The 24,091-nt window shown below is 35.6% G+C and overlaps 1 protein-coding gene across 9 annotated transcripts in view; it reads left to right on the plus strand.

The window, feature by feature from the left end:
• LOC110442837 (prostaglandin E2 receptor EP4 subtype-like) overlaps positions 1-24,091 on the plus strand; it is a 102,344-nt gene that overhangs the window by 59,726 nt on the left and 18,527 nt on the right. For 8 of the 9 annotated variants that reach the window (XM_021486659.1, XM_021486658.1, XM_021486657.1 and 5 more), the window contains one exon: positions 7,006-8,252. In XM_021486659.1, coding sequence (XP_021342334.1) covers positions 7,260-8,252 — 993 coding nt within the window. In that variant the 5' untranslated portion in view covers positions 7,006-7,259. Of the gene's footprint in view, positions 1-4,188; positions 4,376-7,005; positions 8,253-24,091 lie in introns of those variants that run through there. The other variant, XM_021486661.1, reaches the window with a different exon arrangement.

The following is a 24,091-nucleotide window of genomic DNA, read 5'->3' on the forward strand; positions in this document are numbered from 1 at the left end:
GGTAATCTGCGTGATTACTAGAAACCCTCTGATCGAAGGGTCACACTTGTTCATAAACCTCTCCAGTCAATTTCCTATTTCAGAGTTTTTATTCCAATTAATGTGAGTATATTTACAGCGCTTTTGATACCCTGTATGACGATTTCATTAATGTACTGTACTTAACCGTTAATACGGAAAATAGTGCATTATTAGATCTATACATGTGCCATTGGTATCATCCTTAATCCATACTTCACCATTACACACGGTATGTACTGGGTAAGTGTGATCTAAACGTTACATGAAAGACCAGGGCTCCCTAGGGATCAGTCCCCATTAGAACACAGGGCTTAATACGTCCTGTCAGCTGTGATATTGACTACTGTCCTCGGTACGTCACTCAAGGGATGTTACACAACAGATCAAAATTTCACACGCACAACAATCTACCCGAGTGTAAATACAATATAAAACGATTTCAGCATCAGTGGCAGATTTACAGAGTAGGGCAACCACGGGGACACGGCCATCTTCTTCAAAACTATATTAGTGTCTGACTTATCTCGACTGTTTTCCCGTAAAAGCATCCTAGTTCTTCAGGATTGACCCTACTTAAAGAATATTGTATAAGTTGTGAATTATATTTGTACCCAATTCAGGCACTAACGTTGGAGCTGATAATGATGACTGTTCAATCAGGTAGTTTCGTTTGCTTTGTCGTCTACAATTTTAAATGACTCCATTTTTCTACTGGAGGACATTGGAAAGGTCTTTGGACGTTTTGTGATTGTCGCGTTGCATGTTGCATTCACGTAGTAGTTACACTGGACGACAATTGAATTGCCAGCAAAAGTGCTAAATATGATGTCTCAAGAGATAGTTTTCGTGCTTTCCAGTTGACACTGTTAATGACGCAGAACCATTCTCTCTCCACGGTTCGCTTTTAAAAACAAACAAAAAAACCGATGTATTGTATGTTATTTCACATACCCTAAAGACAAATTGAATATATGATGAAAAATCATTTTCATACTTTATTTGAACAGAAACATTATCTTTGTACATTCATTCATACTCCCCGACTTATTATTTGCTCGACTTTGTCCCCACTGATTACATGCGTAATAATGTGTTTTACGTGATTCTAATCGTCTTAAATATACATACTGAAAAAAATACAAAATTAGTCCTTTTGGATTTTTTTAATTGTCTTTTTTCTCCAGAATAAAACGATTTTTTAAAATTTTAAAACAGTTGCCAAGCTGGCGGCATAAATCCATCGAGTTCAAATCAGAGTATTGTCAATGCTCTTAATTTCGTTTCACCAAGATTAAATTGAATTTTATATATAAATTCAATAAGCATGAGGCAACAGACGTAATGCCTGTACAAGCCTCACCTGGTGTGAACAATGTACTTTATTATACCTCTACTTTATTAACTCTATATAAAAGTAATTGGTTAAATCGAATATATTCCCACTTTTGCCTGACTGTGTTTTAGTCCTGTGTGTTAGTCATGGAAACTAAAACACACCTACACTCGGGTGTTTCCGCCGAGCCAATCAGGCGAGATGTGGGCGGAGCTTGTTGCCGAACTCGGAACCGAAGCACGAGGTGGGCGGAGCTTGCTACCGAACTCGGAAGCATTTTTGGCTCTATTGTGATCAATGGTAGTTGGGACGTGAAGCTATACAGCTTATGGTTTTAAAATAATTTCTAGTTAAAACTATCTCTCCAGTGTGTATCGGTATAATAACCCGAGTGTAGGTGTGTTTTAGTTCCCAGACTCACACACAGGACTAAAACACAGTCAGGCAAAAGTGGGGATATATTCGATTTAACCAATTACTTTTATAAAGAGTAAATAAAGTAGAGGTATTATAATTCCGTCTTTGTTTCCCTGTGGTTCTCTGTGTTTATTGCATATTTCTTTTCTGATTGTGAATAGTTTTTTATTGTAAGTCTGAAGCGACCAAAGTGAATACTCCTGCAGAATATGTTTCCTCCACGCCCTTATTTACAGAACAGTAACATATATGCAGATGTATGCTGTGTTATCCTACGGATATATCGGTACACCGGAAACTGACCCGTCATTTAGACATGTAGCAGGGAGAATATGATTTAAGATAAGCACATGACATAATAAGTTAATTCTACTGCAGTTCTGTAATCCCATTAGCGATACTGCAGGCCGAAATCTTCAAGTCGGTGCCAATTTCAGCTGTGCGTATCAATGCATTTCAACAGATAGTGCCGTCTCGGTGGCCTCATACGGTCATACATCATACAGCAGAGTAATCCGACTGTTAATCTTCCGAACATAACCAGGATAGAACAAAGACTTCAGTAACTCGGAAACAATAGGAAACTACCCGTAGAGACACGCAATACACATCAGGTATGGAAGTAAACAGAGATGAAAGCAGCCGATCAAAAATGCAGTACGTGTTGCTAGACGATTATTTGTGTTAAGAAATTATAGCAACAGTACCTATTCCATTGTTTAAATAATGTTATGATTTGAAAAAAAATGTGTGTAAAAGAAACGTTTATAAGGATACAGTGTGAAGTTTATCATTATCAGGACAGAAAATGATTTGTTTTTGGGGGTAAGATGAACAATTTTGATTTGTTTTAGGGGGGGGGGGTGTATTATGAAGTTTATGGGGACATAATGTGAATATATAGGGACAGAATATGACTTCAAATCAGATGAGGCCAAAATACCCACTAACATGAATAAATATTACTCAAAATATGACTTGAACATGTTCAATTTCTAAACCAATTACATTGTTTAAAATCTCTGATCTCTTGGTATCGTTTAAGACGTCCAATGGCTATCTCTCATTTGTAGTCACATGATCGAGATGAAGTAACATCCTTTCTTTAATTGCTACCTTAAGTTGATATATAGTCATTATTAAATCGATATAAATGAATAATTCAATGCCTTCATATTGAGATTTTAAACTCATTTGTATAGAACTTCTTTTTCTGTTTATACTGCTGATTTGTCAGTGTCATGTGTAATATTTTGTAGGTCATTGTTCAATTCTTTTATCTAACGTAGCTAAACCATGTATTTGTGTCATTTTTATGTCGATTTTTATATAACAAAATAAATCTCCTTTTCTGGAGTGTAGCAGTCAGCTGACTCCTCAAATAGCAACACGCATGTGTGTATAAGGTTCTCATCTGGGCGATGTCCAAGCGCTGCTCTTCTAACCATGTTTAGAGCAGATTGGACAATCAGTGTCTGATATTTAACAGACATAAAGTGCTTTCCGCTGATAATCGATCGAAAGTGTTCTGTAACAGACCCAGGACATGGTAATCGTGATTCCTTGGTACATAGAAATAAATAACGTAGATCAAATATAGAATGCAATATCAAGGAGTTTATGTAAAGATACGTGATGCCACTGTTGTAAAATACTATTGGCGATAACATTTAATGGAACAGAGATAGTAAAGGTAACAAATATATCTTGAAATGTGTTATAGGTCTCTCTATTTGTTGACGATATCCCCCATAGCGTTTGAAGATATCTTTATATTTCATTTAAAGATATCTTTATATTTCATTTAAAGATATCTGTATTTCATTTAAAGGTATCTATATTTCATTTAAAGGTATCCGCATTTCATTTAAATATATCTCTATTTCATTCAAAGATATCTGTATTTCATTTAAAGATATTTCTATTTCATTTAAAGATATATGTATTTCATTTAAATATATCTCTATTTCATTTATAGGTATCTGCATTTCATTTAAAGATATTTCTATTTCATTTAATGATTAAAAAAATCTCTTAATAATATGATATATCCTTAAATATTGTTAAATATTGTAGAGATATATCATACAATGAGAACTATACAAATTATCATTTTATATGATATCTAATCAATTAATAGAGATATTTTGGTAACTATAGATTAAAAGATATCTGTTATTTATATGAGATATTTCTTTAAGGTGTTTAACGTAATGTTGGCTTGCTATAATGATTTGTAGAGCAAGAACCTGTTATTTGTTCTTATCCTCTTTTAGAGTTTAGACATTTATCGTAGTATTTCAGTAATACCCCAACGCCCAACAGGTATCTCACGAATCAATAAGACACGTACACACTTATAGCAATCGTCTCACACATAGTATAAGTTATACTCTGAGCTATCCAGGTTTATACAACAGACACAGGATGTGCAATCAGGAAGGAAGGACACGTATGTGCGTGTATTCTAAGTTTCATATCAACATGACATCTGCTTGTAGTCTGTTTGGTTGGTGTGTGCTGTTGTGTTGATTTGTTAACTGTATTGAGTACATAGCGACTGCCTGTCAGAATTGTTTGAAAAGAACGTCGTGGGAGACCAAGGTAAAAGCAGAGGTGCTGTATGCTAAACCAGCTTATTTGTTTACAGTGTAAATAGTACTGCACATTTCTTATCGGTGCGAAACATTCTTTGAACATGTATTATATGGAAGAAAAGCTACACGTAGTAACATACATCTGGAGATAATTATTTTATTCAATCAAGTTTTTTGCTTTTAAAATACGACAGCCTCGTTATATTGATAGAAAATAGCGTGATTTTAATTCATTATATTCTTACATAACCAACTATGCGATCAGGTCTGATGTACTTATTATGTTACTATTTTTAGATATCGGAACTACTTACCCTGACACCAGCTATATTGTAATTGTTCATATTTTATTTCAAAGCGACAGCAAACAATGCCGAAGTTTACTACGCAGCGGGCAATTACGACAATTTTTTTCATACCTGTGTCATACTTAAAGTCTTTCCAAGAAACTTTATTTGATATTTTTAGACGCCAGTCATCGATCGCCAGAAACATACTTATACATTTCAGTGTTATCTATGTACAAGTTATCACTAAATGTTAAATTCTTATCTCATCAAAAAGGAAGTAATAGTAAAAGCAGATTGAATTTCAAAACTTCAGGAAATATTAACAGATTTGGTTAAAAAGAAATGTCAACTTTCGTTTTTCCTTTTTTTTCTTTTCTTAAACATCGTCTCAAAAAGAAACTTATAAGTAAAAAGTAAACACCTGCCATGCTATCCACGTAACTCAGCATTAGTCTTGCAGAAAGTGTACACGTAAATTCAATGTTTTAGCTAAATTAAAAACTTTGCAGAAAAATGACGCCCACTTCCGGTTCTCAAAGAAAACAACACTTACGCCGAACATTTCTATCATACATATAGATGACTGATTTATTTAAAGGAAAAATACGGTGTACAACATCTTATTCAAATCATGACACTTTCTTCGTGAAACGAAATAAAAAGAAAACAATCATGTGAATATAATTCTCCATGACCATAGCCATGATATAGGATCTGTAAATTGCTAACTTTGTAATAAAGCGGGGGAAATGCAGCAAGAACCTAAAATTCAGTTTTATCAATAAAGGTGATATAAGTCTGTATTAAACCGATACCAATATAAAGGTCATATCAGTCAGTATTTACGTAAATGTAACAACGATCCATTTAAACCTTGTGCCTACATAAAGGTGAAGTCAGTATTTACACTGTATTATTTATTATAAAAGCAAATCACAGTTAGTATTTTTTTTAAAGTGAGAACAAATCACGTAATTCGTACTTAAATAACCAAAGGGAAAATATACAATGAAACCTACGAAAAATACAAGAAAAATAAAACCAGGTGTTTCGGAAGGGTAAGCGTCTTTTGCTACAGCAATGACAACCGCCATGTTAATCAAAGTCGAATCAAAGTAATGTCACGTCCTCACATCAAGAGCTCGGGTAGGAATACTAAACCCACAAGGCACTCTAATGAGCATGCTAAAAGAAACACCGACCTTCGTTTCACACAAATAAACGACATAGTTCCCAATGGGATCATGGTAATCATGACACTAGTCCATGTTCCTCATCAAACCTGCACATTTGGAATCTTCGTTTTGTAAATATCCCCGGCAGCAGTCGATATACATCGCTGAAATTATAATACTCGGATGCTCTTAAATAACACACCAACTGCAATATAGTTTGGGGAAGTTTAAAAGTAGCTAACAAGAAAGAGAACGTTCACGATCGGGAAATTGAAACAAATTTGACTAACACAAATGTGATGTTTGCCCACTATAAAGTTATACTTATATAAAATTGATGACGGTTATTGTAACCATTGTGCTAACATGGAGTTAGTACAGGTAGTGTCAACACGTGTAAAACTTACTTATATACAGATTATGTCAGAAAGTGTAAAACTTACTTATATGCAAGTGATTCAAGCCAGTGTAAAACTTACTTATATACAGGTGGTATCAGCAAGTGTAAAACGTACTTATATACAGGTGGTATCAGCAAGTGTAAAACTTACTTATATACAGGTGGTATCAGCAAGTGTAAAACTTACTTATATACAGGTGATTTCAGCCAGTGTAAAACTAACTTATGTATAAGTGATTTCAGCCAGTGTAAAACTTACTTATATGCATGTGATTTAAGCCAGTGTAAAACTTACTTATATACAGGTGGTATCAGCAAGTGTAAAACTTACTTATATACAAGTGATTTCAGCCAGTGTAAAACTTACTTATATACAAGAAATTTCAGCAAGTGTAAAACTTACTTATATACAAGTGATTTCAGCAAGTGTAAAGCTTGCGTATATACAAGTAATTTCAGCCAGTGTAAAACCTACTTATGTACGGGTGTCATACACAGTGTGAACTTTTCAGCCAGTGTTAACGTTAATGTCAACCAGTGTAAATGTTGTACTAACATTAACGTCATGTCAATAAAACCCTTGTACTTATATAAAGGAGCTATCAGCCGGAGTAAACGTTGAACTGACATAAAGGGATCCCGGTACAATATCGTGCCACTCTACTGATCTAACGATTTCCAAGTATTTTGCGTGTATCTGTGACGCATCACTATATATGTTACCGTTGGGCTTTGTCGTGTGTGATTAGTATTTGTTTATTTTCTATTCCAGGTGATTGAAGGCTGTACCTCAGAACGCCATGGACTCTACAGTTCTGTTTTGGATCGTTTAGTTAAAACCAGAGTGTTGATTTTCTTATTTGCGATTTCCTCACGCCATTGGGCGCAGTATTGACCACACCGTATTGCCCAAGCTTTATGGGGAGATATGTCTCATAGGACATGCCGAACGACAATCATTAATAGTGAGATTATTTCACCTTTGATGCAAATCGTGTTAGGAAATTTCCTCTACTGGGAATTCTTATGAATATCATGGATTGGTCAACTAGAACGAGCGATGGTGGCTCCCCCGCCGCACGGAGCGACGTGTATGATAGCTCTACGCTGCCGTATCTATCCCTGTATAGTAGCAGCAGCATTAAGTTTCAGGACAGTCAGAGTATAAGTTTGGCTTCGTATGTAAACATGGGTAATTTCAGCGCGAAAAAAACTTTCCTAGCGTCCTACGATACCGTGGACGATAACATCACAAACTCATCCTTTGATGCTGATGCATTTCAACTAAAAAAGAACAACTCTGTGATGAGTGCTGGCATTATGTTCGGTACGGGTGTTATAGGTAATCTATTGGCCATTTTTGTGTTACTACGGTCAGGACCGGAACAAAGGAGAACCATATTCTACAGACTCGTCGCTGGACTCACAATCACAGACCTCATAGGAACCACGCTAGTCTCTCCAGTCGTCATAACGGTTTATTTAAACGATTTCAAATGGAAGGGAGGACAGATGATGTGTAGTTATTTTGGATATTCTATGGCATTCGCTGCTTACGCTACCATGACGATTGTGTGCGCAATGTCCATAGAAAGGGTCATCTGTATCAAGCATCCATTTTTGTATCAAAGTCGTTTGTCAAAGAAACACGCCACAATTTTTTTGTCGTGTTGTTGGATATTCGCAGCGACCATAGCAGCCCTTCCCCTGGTCGGGTTCGGCGAGTTTGTCCTGCACTACCCGTATACGTGGTGTTTCTTTGACTATTATACCCCAATGCCCATCCATAAGGGGTTCAACTGTCTGTTCGCGGGCCTGGCACTCCTCATCATATCTACGACTTTTATGTGTAATATGACCGTCATGTATACATTACTTAGCAGCTGGAGAAAGAAAAAGATATTAAATGGAAATTCTAGGAAGTACAATGGATACAATAAAAGGTTTGCCGAGTTGCAGATGCTGGTTCTTCTGGTAGGAATTACGGCAGTGTTCAGCACCTGTTATACACCGCTAATGGTAAGTACTGAGTAAAAACAACTTTTATTACCTTATACCTCTTACGGTAAGTAAAAATGTATCAGACAAGCGAGGGAACATTTAGCTTCCCGCTAATTTCTAATTTTAACCGTTGCGTTATTCGCTTGTTAACTAACATAACGACTGTATATGATTGTGGCATATTCGTTCACTTGTCAACTTTTGTCGAAATTGTCATCTCAAGAACCATTCTGTATTTTATCCATGTTTAACTTACCACTCTATGTGGTCACTTATATAAATCCCTACTAAGGCCTACCTTATTCAGATGGCATTCATATCAGCTATATATGCCAAGACCCACATCTTTACAACATTGGACAAACGGACCCTCCCTCTCCTATTCCTTACAATAAACAAGCACACAAAAAGTCTTCACTTATTTGAAATAAACGCTAACATTTGACAAATTGTTTGTATTTAGAAGAGATAAAAAAAAACTAAATGTTGAACATAAGCAGTGATTTTTTTTCAGTTGGAATTTGTAGTTAATGTAATTGACAACTACATGAAACAGAAAAAAAAACTAAAATTCTGTTGCACTTAATGGAATTGATCAAGTTTCAATGGGCATTCGCATTGACTAGGAATGTTAAATGAATGCTGTTCAATATGATGTTATACGTCACACGGTAAGGTGTGTAACTCGTAGATACAGGAACGCTGCTCCGTTACGTATACACTCGTAAGCTACAGCATTACGTACACAGATCGATGCTGACGTCAAACGAGAGCCACTGTGAGACTCTCCAGTAGCCTCATCAGTCCACGGGTCATTTCACCTGGCGTAAGGTCACGATCATTATGGCCTCATAATTAGTAGTAAGGCACGTGCGCCGATAAATTTACATATGACCACGGATAGAAAGGTAGGCTCTGAAGCGCTTGATACTCGTGTCATCATTGGTTTCTTGAGACATGTATAGGTCATTCATAAAAGAGCACTCGTGGTAGTGTCATAATATTTACGTCAAAAAGTAAAGAAAACGTTATTTTTTTTTGTCTTTTGTCCCTCTATGAGATATGATAATGACCTCCTCATTCTCAAACGGTCGATACTTGCTCTATAGTTATGATCATATATTATTATAATGGCTGATCGTTCAGTACATATTTTCTTACATAATTGGATTTCGCTGCTTGCTATATGCTAGTTTTGTTTCGCGAGTACAGGATCTTTAATATTTCATGCGGTCACATGTTCATAATACATAATTGAAATATGATCGATCCTTCCAGATTATCTACCTTGTAATAAGCATTCACTGTGATACCTTTTAAATATTAAATGTGCAACCTTACAATCAGTCGCATATAACCTACAAGCAAAGATGCATGTTATTCTTTAAAACTCGTTCAATGAGGCGAAATGCGGTATCAGTGAGATGGAACTAAGAGTGCCTCTTTGTTCATTATTTTTGTGTTTGGTTGCGTCGTGGCTGATAAAACCTCCCACGCCGTGCTTCCTTTAGGATGCTAATGTGTACTCACCTCAGGTGTCAATTAGTGCGTCGGGAAACAAAGAGCCAGTAAACCATAATGATAAACATTGAAGCCTAATGAATAGAAAGGGAGAGGAATCACGCTCGTCATAGAACGTAATATACACCGCAACCACTGATCGTGTCCGAAGTCGATTAGCTTGACCCCAAACATGCACCGCTGTGGCCATGTCATAGTAAGCACGAGAGTAGATCAGTGTTTATGTAAATGATGGATATCTCAATGTGTTCGCGTGCCAACTATCACTTGTCCTTATCTGTAATTATCCGGGATGGGGAGCATCAGAACCGACCCGGTGACCCATTGGTTTGTTGGTCAAACCCGCATATATACCTACACTCGGAACACCTCGGCTATTTTAAGACAAACTAGTGTTTTAATTGCTGGTTGTATATTATAACTGGCATTAAGAACGACCCGACTGACCTTTACACCGTGATGTCATAATGAACCGTATGGAACTATATGTCATATATTTTGAGTCTGCAGATAAGTAAATGTTAGAGATAGCGCCTGGTTACACTTCTACCTGGAAGCATTTGAAGTACAAGTATGGTTGTGAGATAGAAGACAGTTTTTATAGAGTATGAAGCAAAAACGTGTAGGAAAAACACGTGCATTGCTACCTAATTTTGCATTTTGATACCCAACAGCACAACTGCCAGGATTGAAGATTTCTCACTGCCAACGATAGGTATTTAATTATATCATACAATAGTTCTTCTAGGAGGCACGCGTATATTTAATTTACTGCGTGAACCATTTTCATTTTGTTTTTTTATTTAGAATGAATTTAATTATTGTATCAATACAGACAATAGTCACATATAATAACACATATAAACCTTACAGACTGAAGAATTTGTTCTTCATTTTGAAGAATTAATTGAATTTTTTCATAAGTATAATGGCTTACTAATGACGAATCTCTGTTACATGTTTAAGTATGACGAATCACTGTTTTACCTGTTTTAGTATGACGAATCACTGTGTTATCTGTTTTAGTATGACGAATCACTGTGTTACCTGTTTTAGTATGACGAATCACTGTGTTACCTGTTTTAGTATGACGAATCACTGTTTTACCTGTTTTAGTATGACGAATCACTGTGTTACCTGTTTTAGTATGACGAATCACTGTGTTACCTGTTTTAGTATGACGAATCACTGTGTTACCTGTTTTAGTATGACGAATCACTGTGTTACCTGTTTTAGTATGACGAATCACTGTGTTACCTGTTTTAGTATGACGAATCACTGTGTTACCTGTTTTAGTATGACGAATCACTGTGTTACCTGTTTTAGTATGACGAATCACTGTGTTACCTGGTTTAGTATGACGAATCACTGTTTTACCTGTTTAAGTATGACAAATCTCTGTGTAACATGTTTTTGTATGACGAATCACTGTGTTACCTGTTTTAGTTTGACGAATCACTGTAATACCTGTTTTAGTGTGAAAAATGACTGTGTTACATGTTTAAGTATGCCGAATCAATGTGTTTCCTGTTTTAGTGTGAAAAATCAGTTTGTTACATGTTTTAGTGTGACGAATCAATGTTTTATCTGTTTTAGTATGACGAATCACTGTGTTACCTGTTTTAGTATGACGAATCACTGTGTTACCTGTTTTAGTATGACGAATCACTGTGTTACCTGTTTTAGTATGACGAATCACTGTGTTACCTGTTTTAGTATGACGAATCACTGTGTTACCTGTTTTAGTATGACGAATCACTGTGTTACCTGTTTTAGTATGACGAATCACTGTGTTACCTGTTTTAGTATGACGAATCACTGTGTTACCTGTTTTAGTATGACGAATCACTGTGTTACCTGTTTTAGTATGACGAATCACTGTGTTACCTGTTTTAGTATGACGAATCACTGTGTTACCTGTTTTAGTATGACGAATCACTGTGTTACCTGTTTTAGTATGACGAATCACTGTGTTACCTGTTTTTGTATGACGAATCACTGTGTTACCTGTTTTAGTTTGACGAATCACTGTAATACCTGTTTTAGTGTGAAAAATGACTGTGTTACATGTTTAAGTATGCCGAATCAATGTGTTTCCTGTTTTAGTGTGAAAAATCAGTTTGTTACATGTTTTAGTGTGACGAATCAATGTTTTATCTGTTTTAGTATGACGAATCACTGTTTTACCTGTTTAAGTATGACAAATCTCTGTGTAACATGTTTTTGTATGACGAATCACTGTGTTACCTGTTTTAGTTTGACGAATCACTGTAATACCTGTTTTAGTGTGAAAAATGACTGTGTTACATGTTTAAGTATGACGAATCAATGTGTTTCCTGTTTTAGTGTGAAAAATCAGTTTGTTACATGTTTTAATATGACGAATCACTGTGTTACCTGTTTTAGTGTGACGAATCAATATCTTACCTGTTTTAGTATGACGAATCACTGTGTTACCTGGTTTAAGTATGACGAATCACTGTGTTACCTGTTTAAGTATGACGAATCACTGTGTTACCTGGTTTAGTATGACGAATCGCTGTGTTACCTGGTTTAGTATGACGAATCACTGTGTTACCTGGTTTAGTATGACGAATCACTCTGTTACCTGTTTTAGTATAGAGAACCACTCTTTACATATTGTAGGATGAACTTTCACGTTACCATACCTTGTTTACAGTTAATTGATTTGAACGGTCTTTTAAGTATAAACACGTCATCAGCGTTTATTCCATGACGCGAAAACCAAGCATGCTAATGGCCCGTCACTGTACACGACTACGTGAAGTCTGGGAAATAGACTTTCAAGTTTACTATTTAGCGACGTAGATTATGTTTGTGTCGACGTTAGTGATTGAGTTCTTGTAGGGTCACTCGGTACGATGGAAATACATTCTGGACAGCTAATTATCTTATCTAATTACTTTGTATTCTAGACTGAAAAAAATGGACGTTTTCAGACTGCGATAAACCATTAAGTTAAACAACAATAACGTGAATGTTGTGATATGCACGAGATATTACAAGTATTCTTCAATTAAAATGTTATTAAACGGTTTTTGGTGGTGCGCAATAAACACATGGTTGCACGTACTTAATTATATGCAATAATTGATTCCGTAAGGAAAGTCTAGACACCTATTTTTTTTTACAATATAATAGTCTTAAACCGAAGTTTCAAAAGCAATTGTATGCGCAGCTCTTTTGATAGTGTCCTGTTCTTCGACAAATCCTAAGTCGATACAATCTGCTGCCTAGTGTGTGATATTTAACCTCAATAGTGTTCAGCCTTTATTGACATCATTTCCCTACTTTTTGTCGATTAAATTGTCTTCAAATCATTTCGATCAGCTATGAAATAAAAGAAATCAAGTTGAAATGTGGCGGAATGGGTTCTCTTCATCATTTTTATGTTTGTTTTGATCTCATGAGAGGAATTGTAATATATTTCCAATCTAAACATGCCCATCGTTAGTCGATTGTTTTGCGGAAAACGGCCCTCTGATGAGAAATCTTGCTCTTTCCGAAGTAGACGTCCAATCAAATGTTAATCGTTGAAAGTGTCAAATAGCTTTCAATACGACACCCCAGTTGTAATCTCATATATTACAAATTGTCGAGTTCTCTGTTTTAAAACATCTAAATGCTATTTGGTTCTTTGATATTTTGCCATATTGCTAACTTTACGATGTGTGCTCCTTTTATTATTATAAATGAGTATCGTTATAACTTGTTTTTTGTATTATTTATATATAATACACATGGATTTAATTTACCTAAATTACCCTAACGCTGACATGTTTCTGAAGGTTCCAATTACATCGACGTTTCGTTTCAAAATATCCATTTACCCTCATCTTGTTCTAATTATTACACATTAAATCAACACTATAATAATTGTGATAAATCAAAACTATTACCATTCCGTCGTCCTGACAGCGTATGAAAGATATATACGAAGGAAAAATCGAAACTTAATTTCCTCTACTGATGAAACATAGCACTTCTTGATTGATATTAAGAATTATCTTTAAGTTTCTTAAATAGAAACGAATGAATATATCAAAAGTGATGGGGTTTTTTTTAGCGCACAAACACGCTTTGTTTATACATTTAAATGCCCGAGTTTTCAAAGTGCACGTGCTTTCTGACGTCACTGGCACGGTAATGAATCAGTTAGTTACAAAGTATATCAAAACATTCTGCTCTTAATAACGTGCGCAGAGCCACCCCCTTGGTTATAGTGCCAAACTCATAATTAGATTAGAAATAGTTTGAACTACGAGTAGTTATGGATCATCTCCTCGAATGGAACGCATGAGAGATCGTGGATCATCAGAAACCAATTACTCTCCTCTCGGCTTCCTTCATTATTTAACTTAACAAGCAATATTGACTGTCTTTTTATCTGGTTTTGATATCATGTAACGAGACCTATTTCTGAGTTTTATATCCCAGAAACATCTAGATGCTTACGTTCTGGGATGTAAGCGATTTTTTACGGTTTTATTGGCTCTTTAACCTAACGTTTGGAGTAAATAATGTATATCAGATTTATATTATTGTGTTAAATCCAGATATTTGCAATATCAAATCGCTTTTGTTCCATTGAAGTTTGAATACCAGTAGACATCGCACTCACTAATTCATGTGTAATTGTTCAGCAAAGAGGTGTTGCAGCTAGAACGGCAGCACAAGATAAAAGAGTTTTTATTTAGCTATAAAAGAGGAAGAACTTCAGGTACTATCAGCAATGAAGCGTGTGTTCTTTAACGAGTTTCCGATGAGTACTGCTAAGAAGGAAGATTGATGGAAATATCGTATACAGAACACGTGTCGATTGTTAGACAAGAGGCTGTCATATCACTAACTGGGTCATTTACACCTAGATACAACGTATATAGCGTTGTAACAGTCACACTTATATAACGTACCTGTATTTACACCTAGATGTATAGCGTAATAACAGTCACACTTATATAACGTACCTGTATTTACACCTAGATATATAGCGTAGTAACAGTCACACTTATCTAACATACATTGTACCTGTATTTACACCTAGATATATAGCGTAATAACAGTCACACTTATCTAACGTACCTGTATTTACACCTATATATATAGCGTAGTAACAGTCACACTTATATAACGTACCTGTATTTACACCTAGATATATAGCGTAGTAACAGTCACACTTTTCTAACGTACCTGTATTTACACCTAGAAATATAGCTTAGTAACAGTCACACTTTGAGTTCAATTTTGAGTAAAGGTTCAACTGTCAGAACAATAGCTTATTAGAGCTGTCATGGTGATATAAACAGTAGTTATACATTACCTGTCAATCGTTTTATAAAAAATAGGTCATGCAGGCAAAATATGTAAAGTTCGAGGTGAAATGAACATGCATATATACTAAAGGTTAAACTGACAATACACCTGACAGTTATACAATAGCGCAAAGGTAAAATTAACAATACACCTGACAGTTATACAATAGCGCAAAGGTAAAACTAACATTACACCTGACAGTTATACAATAGCGCAAAGGTAAAACTGACATTACACCTGACAGTTATACAATAGCGCAAAGGTAAAATTGACAATACACCTGACAGTTATACATTAGCGCAAAGGTAAAATTGACAATACACCTGACAGTTATACAATAGCGAAAAGGTAAAATTGACAATACACCTGACAGTTATACAATGGCGCAAAAGTAAAACTGACAATACACCTGACAGTTATACAATAGCGCAAAGGCAAAATTGACAATACACCTGACAGTTATACAATGGCGCAAAAGTAAAACTGACAATACACCTGACAGTTATACAATAGCGCAAAGGTAAAATTAACAATACACCTGACAGTTATACAATAGCGCAAAGGTAAAACTGACATTACACCTGACAGTTATACAATAGCGCAAAGGTAAAACTGACAATACCCCTGACAGTTATAGAATAGCGCAAAGGTAAAACTGACAATACACCTGACAGTTATTCAATAGCGCAAAGGTAAAACTGACAATACACCTGACAGTTATACAATAGCGCAAAGGTAAAATTGACAATACACCTGACAGTTATACAATGGCGCAAAAGTAAAACTGACAATACACCTGACAGTTATACAAAAGCGCAGCAAAAACAGAAACAAAGTAGAACAGCCGCTGAACCATAAGCTTATTTCACCTAGCACACTGTCGAATACAGTATAACATGGCAGACAAGTTTTGTTAGAGTTCTATCCCTGATTGCCGACTACTTCTAAACGATACTGCCCATGGTATCAATTGATACAAGTGCAGATTCAGGAGCCTGCACTACCCATTACTTGGCAGTAAGTATGTTAGCGGTAGACACGATCAATTGAAGGAGGATCATAAACGTTTAAAATCAAATATAGATACTCTCGTGAACATATCTCCATCAACGACACAAATCAATGTAAATTTTTGGAAAGTATCGTCGGAAATAAGGTTCAGCTATGGAACAGCTGGCAAAATGACAATCGCTGGCACAGCGTCCTATCACGTTTCAACGGTTGCCGTACTCCTGGGACGGCCCAGAGCTATTTTCCGGTGTGCTTTTCTTCATAATGTATTTTTTGAGTTACTAATGATTTTTTTACACCAAGTTATAAACGTGATAAAATACGTGTATGAATAAAGTGCATATCTATACCAAGTTATTATCGTGATTTAATACGTACATTTATAAAGCGCATATTAATACCAAGTTATTATCGTGATCAAGTATGTGCTTTTATGAAGTGCATATTAAAAATAAGTCAAAACCGTTATAAAATACATGTATCTTCAATGTGCATGTTAATACAAATTTATAATCGTGATTGAATTGGCGTTTTTATTAGAAATACATATTTGAACCAAGTCATAATTGTGATGAAATACATGTATCTCTAAAGTACTTATTTGTAGCAAGTTATAGTTGTGAATAAATACGTGTTTTTATAAAGTAAACAATTAAACCAAGTTATTTTGTTATCAAGTTATCTTGATTAATATGTGTTGTTATAAAGTATCGTTTTTAGTAATGACATAATCGTGATAAACTACCTGTGTCTCTAAAGTACATATTTAAACCAAGTTACATGTATTATTATGATGAAATGCAGGTATTGATTATGAGCATACTAAAATCATGTCATAATAATTGTGATAAAATAATTGTATCTCTAAAGTTCATAGTTACACCAAGTGTAAATGTGTATGCTCAGAGAAAACACTTTTACACCTTTTTATACAAGAGACAAGATTTGGTTATCGAACGTCGTGTTTTAAAACAAAACCACGTCAGCTCGGAAGAGCAATTCGTACTAAGTATACAACAATAATGTATAAGAATAACAGTATGCATCACAGAATGCAAGGAAACATTACACTAAACACTTAAAATTGTGCATGCAGAATATAGATCTTTAGACAAACATACTAGTAAGCGTTACATGCAAGCAATAAGAAATGACGTAGCCACATAGGTGTGACATATGTTACCGTTACATATCGGGCCGTCCCAGGTGTGCAACAGCCTTGGGGATACTCAATAGGTAAGCTGTTTCACACCCATACTGGATCGAAACGAGAGGATGTCTTACCACCATTGGTGGTTCTGACCTGTGGGCATACTAGTTTATAATTTTCCTTGTTCAATGGACAACTTTTCTCTAAAAATATTCTAGCTGGTCTTTCTTTAACCTATATCAGAATATGAAAAAAAAGCTTGAGTTGTGAAAGATAGTAATGAAGATTCAGAGCCCAGTTTAAGTATGTTAAGAATCTGTGGATCCGTCCATTTACAACTTTGGCGAATGTAGACTGCTATATATGGGAAAAAATTACCCGGTAAATTTAAAAATGTTATCAAATACGTTTGTTAAAACACCAAGTAATTTTTTCCTATTAAAAAATGTTGAATTTATCAGAATATTTGACTTCTCTACTGATAAGTATGCTACCTCATACAACACCGAAAGGATGTTTACGTTATTCATAGCGAGAGCTTTTGTTTCCATGAAAGGCAAACGGCGATATAAGCATAATGTGAAAAACACAATTCCCGGTTGACAATATCTTTGTTGAGTACCAATATCACGTACGTTACTTACAACATGACCATCAGAGATGTCAATTTTCAAATCGTGAATGTTCCTTTTCTTGGTAGTAACATCAAATAAATGTTGATTTTACGAAATGAAATCTGAACAACTCGCTCAGTCTCTTAATCAGTAGCCCTTTCTTTACTGTATACTACCAGTATACAGCATTCTTGATAGGAATGCCTGCTTCTCCAACCTTTAATGTTTACGTGTGCTGTTTGATTTAGTATTTACAAATCTCGGAATATCAGAATTACCTTGAGAGGATGTTGACTTCTGATGGACAACCTTACAACACAGTGTTTGAGAAATGTAAGCCGATGAGGACTATTGACGATTTATAGGTTCATTATGATCATCTACTTGTTTCGATGTCCTTACCCTAGTTCTCGTTTTTGGGAACGTGATATTACTTGGATGTTACCTAGATTTACAAGGCGGGTGTCAACGATAAAGGAGACACCTTGTCTTATTCTCCCTGTACTTGTTTTAAGAGTATCTTTACTTTGTTCATACTTTGCCATAGTGTTTTGACACTTCGGTATTCTCTTTTTGAATTCCTTTTCGTTCGAGACGTTAAAATACCACATTTCCCTTAATGCGAATAGCTTACGTGCTTGAAATATCTGTATTAGTGTGTAAATTGCAGGTTCTCTGCTTGTTTTTCTTTTCTTTCTGTTATTTTTCTTGACTGTGAGTTTGTTATAATTCTGCTAACGAGCAGTGGCATGGTAATGTGTTGCATTTGTTGGTTGGGAGGTCTTTGCCCCCATGACAAGAGTGCTTATCACAACAGAGAATAATCTCATCACGGCAGTGCCTAAAGCACGTTAGCATTAATGTTATGCCACCTAGCTCTGACAGTGGGGGAAGGAGACTCTCGGAAATAACCAAAGACATGTTATCTTGTTTGACTAAACATACAAGGGTAAACTTGTAACTCAAGGTCGGAATGAAACGATTAAAAGGGACCTAGGTTACACAAAAACGAAAGGAAATGTTATTAGAATCTATACTTCTAAGTGAAGAGTTTTGAGGTATGACATAAGCATGAAAAATAGTCGTATGCAAAAAAGAAAAGACGATTGGTTAAGGTTCGCAGTAATAACTTAACTGATTTTTGTTTTTTTCAAAATCCACGTTCTTAACACATTTAACTGTAGTAAAATGATGATTCAAGGTTAAGAAAGAGAGTAGTTTGGTGAAATCAGTTGACGATCTTACAAGAAAAATTACGTACATATTTAGTGATCTATTACAGGAAGGTAAATCTTTGCTAATATCCTTATTTGGTGCGCAAAATTATTCGATTACATTTGTACGATTGGTCAATACCTGGTCTGGAATTCGACCGGGGTACGAGAAGGTGTTTTTATGTGCTTATATATACAATATATTTAAAGGCGGGTTTTGCGCGATGTAAGAAGTTTTGTAAGTTTTAAGGGTAGGATTGACACGTTTATATTTATATTTAGAAGTTTTGTTACTTTACGTAATATTATTTACAGACACCTATATAAGCCGTCAGAATATTGTCATTTAAAATTGACATCGTATTTTCTTTTTTGAACGAGTTCACTGTCTTTAAAACTATCACCAGTTCAAAAAATAATATTAACAGACAAAAATGCATTCCGTTAGAATTTTGTCAGCTTACATTATAGGTTTTACAGGCATAGATGCATGTTGTTACAGGCTGTATTATTATATACAGACACGTATGTTTGTTGTTCGAAAATGAGAAAATAGTCAAGATCTCGAAAAGTTATTTAGAGCTTAGTGTTTATTGTATATGTTTTAGTGGTTAGGTACAATATAGTATGTACAAATGTAGCTACAAAAATGTGTCATATTGCTGTATGCCAACAACGATACACACAAGTACTTCGAGTAATGCATCGTGTATCGTGCATGGATTCATATTGATGAGGAAATACGTTTCAGTGCCAACTTACTAAGTAGTTATTCAAAAATAGCATCTATTGGGAGTATAAATTACATTTTAAAGTGCTTAATAAATTGTAATTGCAGATTAATATGATGTGCGATTTTACATATAATACATACTATGTTGTATCTGGGTAAGAATTAAGAGAAATACTTACAGCATCGTAGGAGGAGAAACTATTAATAGATTTTACGTAACCCACGGAACCAGCTGACCAGACAAATGTGTTATCGGTAACGATAAAATTTTATATCTATGGAATTATTGCGCGAGGTGCACACTCGATAACTGGATGAATGATAGGAGTTGGCATCGAGACAAGGAAGTGAATTAGTGACATGGATGTGTGAGCCAAACTGACTATAAACAACTGCTATCAGCGAGCTCCATCAACCATGTGTTCTTAATGGAAACATCACTCATCATGGAGGACAGAGATATTCCGTATGATCATATAATGCACTATAATTTGAATTTGAACGATAGCTTTGTATACAATGTTTCCACAGAGGTGAAAATACAACTGATTTATATCGTGTTCGTGTTCCGGGTGATAAATATTGAACAAAAAGCAATCCTAGAAACATTAAACAAAATTATATTATACATTCTAACCTTGAACGGACAGATAGTATTACGTAAACATAAAGAGGAAAAGCTTATACGAAATATTCGAAGTTATGTAAACCGTAGCATGTCAATGTCAGTCCAGGTTATTATACCTGTTTATATTTCTGAAGAAAGAAAACTTGTCTAGCCCACGTTTATGAATATATAGCAAGCAATTAAAAAAAACTTCCGAGCTTTTGATTGAAACCGTTTGTAAAAAAGATGCTTGGCACCACCACCGATATATAATATCGGTTATTAGTATATTTTGGATGCACGCGAACTATGCAATTGCTGTGGACGCGCCGCCCTAACGAGATAACTAGAGAGTAAAAACCATTTTATTACCTTCGTGCTACTTTCACAGTTATTTATCACTTACGGTATCATAATACAAATCATGTGAACCCAGAAGCACCATTCTAGTCCTTGATATTACTGTAAAATACTGGCGATGATTACTCGAGAAAGAGGATAGTTTTAGACCTAGTCACGGTGCTCTTAATGAATCGTGCAGAAGCTCTACCCAAACACTTTTGATTATTTTGATAAAAGCGGAAGTAATGTTTCTTGTTTTTGACAGAGGGGAAAGTAACACCATTCTGTAGTGATGGGCAAGATTTATTTGTGAGGCAAGGGGCAAGGTAACACCTCTTTGTGATGATTGGCAAGATATCAGTGTGTGGCAATATACAAGATATCATCATGGTATGACAGCGGACAATGTAACATCAGTGTTTGACGATTGGCAAAATATCAGTCTGAGGTAAAAAGCAATGTAGAAACATCGTTTAACGATTCAGAAGGCTTTTTTGCTTCATTAAACGAGTTTTTCGAACATTACTAAAACAACAATGATTGATTATTTGGATAACTGTATAAATATTGTTTCTTCAACCTCAACGCATTGTATTTTAGAATTAAATCAGAATTTCATAAAAAAAAGTCTGAATAAATGATATTAGGATTTCACAAAAGACTCACTTGGTGGGATTGTACACAAGCCTCACTTAGTGGGATTTCACGTTAGCCTCACTTAGTGGTATTTCACGCAAGCCTCATATGGTTGGATTGCGTCCTGATTCTTGAGGATATGACACGTTTGGTGTTTAATGTATTCCTGCATCAGCAATTCCTGAAAGTTTGTTCTTTGTTTGTTTGCCTTTGTGAATGGAACCTGGTCCCCGGGGTTTCGTTGTTAGTGTTTGAGCACATACATGGTGAATGAACTGTCAATGAGGAAGGTACTAGATTATATATTTGTGTTCGCCGGTCATGTTTCCTTTGATTCGGAACCGTGCACTGTAGCAGATTATCTTGCCATCACTTTTGCACAAATGTATTCTACGATTACAATGATACTAAACGATGGATGAATCTGTTTTAAACATTCCCAACAGCGTGATCAGCTAGCTATTAAACAACATCCATTTGTAACAAATAATGTCATACTTATAAATATCGTATGTCAGTCTCTCAGGCCCAGGAGAATGTGCACATGGTACTGGACACGGTGAGAACACTAAGTGATATCAGATTATCGTGAATATTTAAGTGAATTTCACGTGCATATGCATTTTAAATAAATTACATTCATTCTTTAAAAATAACGGAACACCAAAAAAACCGTTAATGCCCGTTAGAATATAGCCCTATGTGTTAATATTATATTGTTTTGTTGAGTGTAAAAATTATATTTCAAACAGAAGCACATTTTGTTGTTCGAAATTAATTCGAGCTGGTGACTAGGGAGATTTGTGGTTTGTTGAATCGACAAAGCAGGGCTGTTACGAACAACAAATTGCAACCTTCCTCTTGATAATGTGTATTAAAACGATTTATTTTCAAAGGCTGCACCCTGTATTAACAGAATACGTGCACGTGTTGTTTCGCGATTCAGTAATGATTTGACTCGCAATTTAGGGAAGATTTCATGATAGGCTTTGTTGGGTATTGCCTGGGGTGTTTCATAAATACGTACATGTTACCCATCAAGCTTACTTCGTAAGCCTGCTTCACTATTAAAATTACTCTGTTGACACGATGGGAATAGAACATTTTAATATTTATATAATAAACAACTACCGTCAAATTGATGAATAAAACACTTGGTGTCTTGAGCGACTATTGTGTATTGCAAGCTTCATTTATTTCAATTTTAAAGATATGATTAAAAGAAATTAACGGCAATTAAAGATTTTAAAATTGCTCCATTTCACTGGCAAAGACGTTATCACAATTCTTTTCAATTGTCAGTCTATGGCGTACAATCTAAGGGTTCTACAATCTTCAGGCGTTGCCATTTAAAAGCGACGACATGATGTGCACGATAACCGAAATGTGATGATGTATTTACGACGATTTGTCAACAGCAGGCACAAGAAGCTTACAGACTCAGGAACATTTCAACTTTTTTTTGCACCTGGAACATAAACACTAGGATAAACGGAATGTGCATAAAAAGTTAACCGCCAAAAGATACACTTAACATGTGTACGTGAATGAGAGCACATGCACATTTGTAACTAATTATATTCCTACTCATTTGGAGAGTATTCTCATAATCCCCCAGCGACAGAATTCTAAAGAACTAAGAAAATCCCCCGCCGACGTAGTTGTAACAACTTCGTGAACCTACCAAAATGTTATTCCAAAGTAGATATAACAACCTACCACAATACCCCGGCAAAGTAGATATAAACACCAAACAAATACCCCGGCAAAGTAGATATTAGCAATCCACCAAAATACCCCGGCAAAGTAGATATAAACAATCTACCACAATACCCCGGCAAAGTAGATATAAACAATCTACCAAAATACCCCGGCAAAGTAGATATAAACAATCTACCAAAATATCCCGGCAACTTAGTTATAGCGATCTACCAAAATACCCCGCCAATGTAGATATAAACACCTACCACAATACTCCGGCGACGTAGATAAAACAACCTACCAAAATACCCTGACAACGTAGATAAAACAATCTACCACAATACCCTGGCAACGTAGATAAAACAATCTACCACAATACCCCGGCAAAGTAGATATAAACAATCTACCAAAATACCCCGGCAAAGTAGATATAAACAATCTACCAAAATACCCTAACAACGTAGATAAAACAATCTACCACAATATCCCGGCAACTTAGTTATAGCGATCTACCAAAATACCCCGCCAATGTAGATATAAACACCTACCACAATATCCCGGCGACGTAGATAAAACAACCTACCAAAATACCCTGACAACGTAGATAAAACAATCTACCAAAATACCCTGACAACGTAGATAAAACAATCTACCACAATACCCCGGCGACGTAGATAAAACAACCTACCACAATACCCCGCCAATGTAGATAAAACACCTACCACAATACCCTGGCGACGTAGATAAAACAACCTACCAAAATACCCTGACAACGTAGATAAAACAATCTACCACACCACCCCAGCGACGAAGTTATAGCGATCTACCACAATACCCCGGCGACGTAGTTATAGCGATCTACCAAAATACCCCGGCAACGTAGATAAAACAATCTACCACAATACCCCGGCAACATAGTAATAACTACCAACCACAATACCCCGGCGACGTAGATAAAACAATCTACCACAATACCCCGGTAACGTAGATATAA

The sequence above is a fragment of the Mizuhopecten yessoensis genome, unplaced genomic scaffold (assembly GCF_002113885.1).
Source record: "Mizuhopecten yessoensis strain PY_sf001 unplaced genomic scaffold, ASM211388v2 scaffold716303, whole genome shotgun sequence".
Lineage (NCBI taxonomy): Eukaryota > Metazoa > Mollusca > Bivalvia > Pectinida > Pectinidae > Mizuhopecten > Mizuhopecten yessoensis.